Below are 7,035 nucleotides of genomic sequence, written 5' to 3'. Positions count from 1 at the left end.
TTCGAAATAATCGAACTATTTTCCCAAAGTTTACCTGAAGTTTTATTGAAGAGTCATGTAGGTCTCTTGTTCAGGCTATAATATCATGCAATGAATTCATGTGAAACGAACACTTTGCCCTTTGGCGTAATAAGAAAGTTCCATCTGATCAAGAAACAGGTCGTAAGATCCTCATGATGGAAACATACGCTTTCAAAGCTTAGGTCACAGACCCAGCTTTTCTTCTTCAGTCGAACTCCCAATCCCAGATTCCATAACGTCACCACTCTTCGAACTTCAAAGTCATTTCTCGTTATTCTACTTCGTTACAGAACTTGGCAGTGGCCGATTTCGATTCTTTGCAGCATCCATCGATGGTCCAGACCAATTGCACGCGAAAGAACTGGTAGCGGCGACACCTTATTATTGTAGAAGAGCATTGTCGCCTTCTTCTCCTTGTCAGAAGAGTCAAATGACGCGCTTTTTCCGTCGTTATTATTACGAAGTCTCCCGCGGTTTCAACGTCAACTGTATGCTTAGTTGACATGTACCCTTTGTATGCACTGTATGGTCCCGTGGATATTCCCCGAGTTTTACGCAGATCTCTCCTCCTTTCTATCTCGAAGGGGCGTGTTCCTCGGTATTACATTCACCTATATAAGGGGTAGTGCGATTGATGTTAGACTTTGTGGGGGTTCTGTCACGTAGGTTCTTGTGCTCTTCCTTATCCCAGAGTAAGACCAAGATGGCTGTCCTGGGATCTTCTTCTTCTTCTTCTTCTTGTTCCGTTGCTGTAGCTGGGGCCGTTCTTGTTCTTGCTCTGGTTTTGAATGGGGCTGATTTGTGCAATGGTGGGAAGACCAGCACTTTCGTCCGTAAAGTGGAGAAAACTGTGGACATGCCTCTGGATAGTGATGTTTTCCGAGTGCCTCCTGGCTATAATGCCCCTCAACAGGTCTCAACTGAGCTTGTGTTCTTGCTCTTTCTCTTAGTATAGCACAAGCTTTTCCTTCTGTTCTTTTGTGACTCGTGAAATGGTTGACATCTACATGTAGAGAGATGCTGGGACAAGCTTGAATCAAGTTAACTCATTTTCGTATTCAATGTGATTTAATGTTAGAGGATACTGTTGTTAATTTCGTTCTATTCTTTGTGGTTTCTGATCTGGGTTTCGGGATTGGCGTGAGTCTTTAGGTACATATAACACAAGGAGATCATGTGGGAAAAGGAATGATCATGTCATGGGTGACTCCAGATGAACCTGGCTCTAGTGTAGTGCTTTACTGGAGCGAAAACAGCGAGCACAAGAAAAAGGCAAAGGGCAAAGTCAATCGTTATAAGTTCTACAATTATACTTCTGGTTACATCCACCATTGCACCCTCAACAACTTGATGGTATATTCCACCAGAAATTTTAAATTTTTTGGTGCTTGATCCGTAAAATTTGGTAAATGTAGCTGATGTTTGTTTCGTTTACTGGCAGTACAACACCAAATACTATTATGAGGTTGGAATTGGACACACGGTCCGACAGTTCTGGTTCATTACTCCTCCGGAGGTTGGCCCTGATGTTCCATACACTTTCGGTCTCATAGGTAAGTAAATCACATTATCATGCGTAGATAGTCAATGACTCAGAGTAACTCCAAAAGCTTATCCCTGCCCATGTAATATGGGTCTTTGCAGAATCATTTAGTTTTGATAGTCAAGTCCATCAGCGAGTTGCAGCAAATTTAGTTCAGCAGTTAATTTACATGCATCCGTGGTTCTACACTTCTTTCCATGCTCAGCATGCTGATGAATGTTGCAGGGGATCTTGGTCAGAGTTTTGATTCAAACGTGACCCTCACCCATTACGAACATAATCCACAGAAAGGACAGACTGTATTGTTTGTTGGAGACTTGTCGTATGCAGATAATTATTCCAACCACGACAATGTGAGGTGGGATACGTGGGGAAGGTTTGTCGAAAGAAGTGTAGCTTATCAACCCTGGATATGGACAGCAGGAAATCATGAACTCGACTTGGCTCCTGAACTTGTGAGTGCTAGCATTATTCTTCCACCAAGACATATCTATTTCACATTCAGAGTCACATAAGCCTTAATCCATCAGTTCTGTGATAATTCATTACAGCAAAAAGTCTCTACAATCCAATTAATTGGTAATTTACTTTAATACTGGTCATTATATCAAACAATCCTCCCCTGCTTTTGGTAGCTAAGAACTTCTATCCAAGTTCCAAGTCATCATATTGCATTGTTCATCTTCACTGGGAAGTTTGGGAACTGAAGGAAGCAATGAATTCATTTCTTGAGGTTTATTAAGGCAAGCGGACAGTAGAACTTAGACTGTCACCCAGTGTAATTTCACAATACATATGAATGCTTTACAATATCAGTGTTTATGATGTTACAGGAAATATGCAGGGGATGAAGTCCTCGCCCTTTCATCCGTATCCTGAAGTATCAGGATGTATGAGTTCATATAATGACGTGACTGATCATGTTGTACATTTTTTTTTTCTGCAGGGAGAAAATAAACCCTTCAAGCCCTATACGAACAGATACCATGTCCCTTATAGAAAATCAAACAGCACCGCACCTTTTTGGTACTCGATAAAGAGAGCTTCAGCATACATCATAGTCTTATCGTCATACTCTGCATATGGTATGATTCCTACATCCTTGACTATGCTGCCAACATAGATGAGAATAAGATGCTACTCTACGGCACCTCCCATGTTTATGAGATAATTTTGGGATATAATAATAATGTTCATTTATCTGCAAGGTCGAAATTAGGTGGAGAGTCAATATGAAACTTTACTTTCACATCTGTGGATGACAGCAGATCCATTTTTTCAAGATTTTTATTAATTTAATAGACTGCAGATAGACGTTGGGAGCAAATATTCATCGTTTAACTCAAAACATCCAGTAATGGAAATGAAAGTTTGTTAGGCGCTAAAATGGTTTTGATTCGATGTCATTATAACATGTACGGTTATATCAAGATGTACAATAGAAGCATGTCTCTCTGAATGCCAATTCCTATTGAATGTCGTAGCTCACTTTTGCTTAATTCCTTTTACCTCTGTTCGCTCCTAAGGTAAATATACTCCCCAGTACAAATGGCTTGAAGAAGAGCTAAAAAAAGTTGACAGGACCGAGACACCATGGCTGATTGTTATGATGCATTCTCCCTGGTACAATAGCTACAACTATCACTACATGGAAGGAGAAACCATGAGAGTGATGTTCGAGCCGTGGTTTGTGAAATACAAAGTAGATGTGGTGTTTGCAGGTCATGTCCATGCATATGAACGATCTGTAAGTCGAAATATTTCCTTTTCCTCATCATCTAGTTTATCAGCTTTATTTCAACTATAGGCTTTCCCTAGAAAGATGCATGAAGCCAACTCTGATGAGTTAGTCCAATCAAACTGTCAATTTTTACATGTACGAAGTGTTGTGAGGATGAGCGGGAAATTAGAAATCCGTTTATTTGTTTGTCTAGTTTGAATGTAAGAACTTGCTGGCTAATTGATGAGTATCACAGGAACGTGTATCCAACATCGCATACAACATTGTGAACGGCTTGTGCATCCCTGTTCATGATCAATCAGCTCCAGTGTACATAACGATTGGTGATGGAGGCAATCTTGAAGGTTTGGCCACCAAGTAAGATGAATTACCTCAGAAAACACTGCCTAACTTATTCATGACTATTTTGTGTTGCCATTGGATCATCTAAATATCTGATTTTATATGCAGCATGACAGAACCCCAGCCAAAATACTCTGCCTACCGCGAAGCCAGCTTTGGCCATGCAATGTTCGACATTAAAAACCGAACGCATGCATACTATAATTGGCACAGAAATCAGGATGGATATGCAGTGGAAGCCGACTCTATGTGGTTCTTCAATAGATTCTGGCATCCGGTTGACGATTCCACAAGCATTTAGTAGTTATCACAGAACTGGACAAGTTTTCCCTTTGGATTTCCTCAATGCATTTCCAAGCAAATAAAAGTTTATCAATTAGGGTTGCTTAAGTTTATTGTACTATGTTTTTGTAACAGAGATTTTTTTTTTTTTTTTTAAATGAAAGATCCATACTGGAATTTTAGTAGACTGCATATTTTTGATTGCTGAAGTTCCTAAAAAATATGTCTGTAAAACTTTTGCTGATAAATAATAATTTTGATTTCTCAATACAATTACTTTGTTGCGAGTATGAGCGTTTGTCACATCTAAAAAGATACGTGTGAATGACATACTTTTCAGGTCATAATCAAAATACAGTTCTTTAAATTAACATGCGATAATTCTTAAGAGTAATTCCTTCGAATAGGTAGAGATATGCTTTACTAGACCATGTAATCTAATATCCGATGATTGACTGAACGAAAAACATGTTAGGTAGTCCCAAGCAGCAGCATGTAGTTTCGGATCAAATCGAGAATCTTGGTTTAAAAAAACTAAATTGAAGACAAAATCAGGGCAAGCTCTAGGATAAGGATAAGAGTATTTTGTTTATTTTCCACAAAACAAATGCACCACTCTTTGAATACAATATGGTTTCTACTTTGTTTATTTCATGGAAAAATGAATGGTCCCGAAATTTTTTTCTTGAAAATGATAATTTGTACCTCTTGAAATAATTAGTCAGTAAAAAATATTTTCATTATTGAAATAATTAGTCGTTAATTCATTTTTGTAAACTAAAAATATTTTAGAAAATTATTGAGAATAAATTATGTTCAAACATTTTCGTGAAATGTAAAGATGTTTTTCGTTAATTCATTTTTGTAAACTACACAACTCATCATTTTTAGAAAATCGTTTTCACCTGAGAAGGAACTGGTGGAACACGATTCAATTTACCAAAGAATGAAAAATATTTTATAGTTCATTTTCAAGTTTCAATCAAATATTGAAAAATATATTATTTTCATGTCCAAAGTATAAGTTTTTCCGGACGACGTTGATTGTTTAAAGTAGTCGTAAATTGTGGACCACCTTCTTCTCCTCGTTCGAGAAAAGTCAAGGAACGCGGTCGGGTCCATGCTTTAATCAACGTTAGAATTTGCCTTCTGAACAGTCAGTTGGCCGAGCATTGCACGAACCTACCAATGTACTAAATACCGCTGCAGAAATTTAGTCAGTTAATCAATGAACGGCGGACACGAGTGGAAAGTTGGGGACTCCTACGAGCACTGATGATGACTTGGAGAGTTTTCGGTCAGTCAACTCTCAAGGCATTCACACCATGGATGATCATAAGTCCTCGTCCACAGTCTACCAGCGAGTTCCCGGTCTTTACTTTGTTGTCTTGTGACGATTTTAGTCGGTGCGCATAAAGATTTGACTGACTATTCATATCACATGAATTTTTATCACTAGGTAACATAATTTATGAAATAAAACAGAGTAGGCACGTTGAGTGTTTTTGCGTGCATACAATATATTGGATTATTATCTTTTCTAACCATGCAGAAAGAATAGTGATCGCGACAATATTGCGTATGAAACCCGATTCTTAGCTTGTTATTGGCTTATGACTTGTACGTCCATCTTGAATCTATATGATCATTTAGGGTGTCTGTTTAGGAGTGAGGATGGGCTCAAGTGTAATCAAAGGAGGAATTGGAAATCTCTTCTCGATTTGTTTGGCCAAAATCCACGAGGATAAATTTTCACAAAGAATGATAATAATATATAAAAAGAAAAAAGAAAAACAATAAACATTGGAATTAATCGAACTTTTTTGCCAAATTTTGCCTGAAGTTTTATTGAAAGTGTCATGTAGGCCTCTTGTCTAAGCTGATATCATGCAATGAATGCATGTAAAACGAACACTTTGCCCTTTCGCGTAATAAGAAAGTTCTATCTGATCAAGAAACAGGTTGTAAGATCCTCGTGATGGAAGAATACATGCTTTCAAAGCTAAGATCACAGACCCAGCTCTTTCTTCTTCAGACGAAGTCCTAATACCAGAATCCATAACGTCACCGCTACCGAATCACGTCGCCACTCTTGGCAGTGGCCCATTCTTCGCCTCATCTATCGATGGTCCAAACCAGTTGCACCCGTAGTGGCGACACCCAATTGCTGCCCAAAACATTATTGCCTTCCTGTCCTTATCAGAAGAAGAGTCACTCGGTACTATTACGAAACCTCCCACGATTTCAACGTCAACTGCGTACGGAAAGAAATGGACAGAGATATTTGCGTGTTCCCTCAAAGAAAGCTAAGCCTCCTTTCATATGTGAGGAGCTGCGAAATTCTTATTTTTTAGCGTTCAAAAGAGTTTAACATTTACCCTGTTCATGCGTGTATGGTCCCGTGGATATTTCCCTAGTTTTATGCAAATCCCTCCTTTCTATCTTGAAGGGGCGTATTCCTCGGTATCGCATTTACCAAGATGGCTGTTCTGGGATCTTCTTCTTCTTGTCATTCAGTTGCTGTCGTTGGGGCTGCTCTTGTTCTTGTTCTGGTTTTGAATAGGGCTGATTTGTGCAATGGAGGGAAGACCAGCACTTTCGTCCGTAAGGTGGAGAAAACTGTGGACATGCCTCTAGACAGCGATGTTTTCCGGGAAATTAGCATAAGGCCAAGTCTGATGAGTTGGTCCAATCAAATTATCAATTTCAGTGTTCTCCGAAGAGATGGAAATTAGCATGTTGACAGCAATAGCGTTTTTGGTCCAAGGAGATCGATATACACAATTTATTTTTTCCATGTACGAGGTGTTGCGAGGATGAGTAGGAAACCATAAATCTGTTTATTTGTCTGTCTAATTTGAATATAAGAACTCACTGGCTGATTGATGAGTGTCACAGGAACGTGTATCCAACATTGCATACAACATTGTGAACGGCTTGTGTGTCCCTGTTCATGATCAATCAGCTCCAGTGTACATAACGATTGGCGATGGAGGCAATCTTGAAGGTTTGACCACCGAGTAAGATGATCTACCTCACAAAACACTGCCTAACTTATTTATGACTCTTCTGGTTTGCCATTGGATCGTGAAAATATCTGATTTCA

General features: G+C 39.0%; 1 protein-coding gene across 1 annotated transcript; it reads left to right on the top strand.

Annotated features, from left to right (window-relative positions):
* The first annotated feature begins 552 nt into the window (after window positions 1–552).
* Window positions 553–4,034, top strand: LOC120285876 (purple acid phosphatase 2-like). The gene is made up of 8 exons (XM_010030326.3): window positions 553–934; window positions 1,174–1,374; window positions 1,463–1,574; window positions 1,790–2,019; window positions 2,511–2,649; window positions 3,091–3,311; window positions 3,541–3,662; window positions 3,756–4,034. The coding sequence occupies exons 1-8, from the start codon at window positions 656–658 to the stop codon at window positions 3,946–3,948; spliced, it is 1,497 nt and encodes a 498-aa protein (XP_010028628.2). The 5' UTR covers window positions 553–655; the 3' UTR covers window positions 3,949–4,034.
* Window positions 4,035–7,035: the final 3,001 nt, after the last annotated feature.

This window comes from Eucalyptus grandis, chromosome 9 (genome assembly GCF_016545825.1).
Source record: "Eucalyptus grandis isolate ANBG69807.140 chromosome 9, ASM1654582v1, whole genome shotgun sequence".
Classification (NCBI taxonomy): domain Eukaryota; kingdom Viridiplantae; phylum Streptophyta; class Magnoliopsida; order Myrtales; family Myrtaceae; genus Eucalyptus; species Eucalyptus grandis.
Note: the sequence above shows the minus strand (reverse complement) of the source record. Positions and strands in the feature narration are given on the sequence as shown.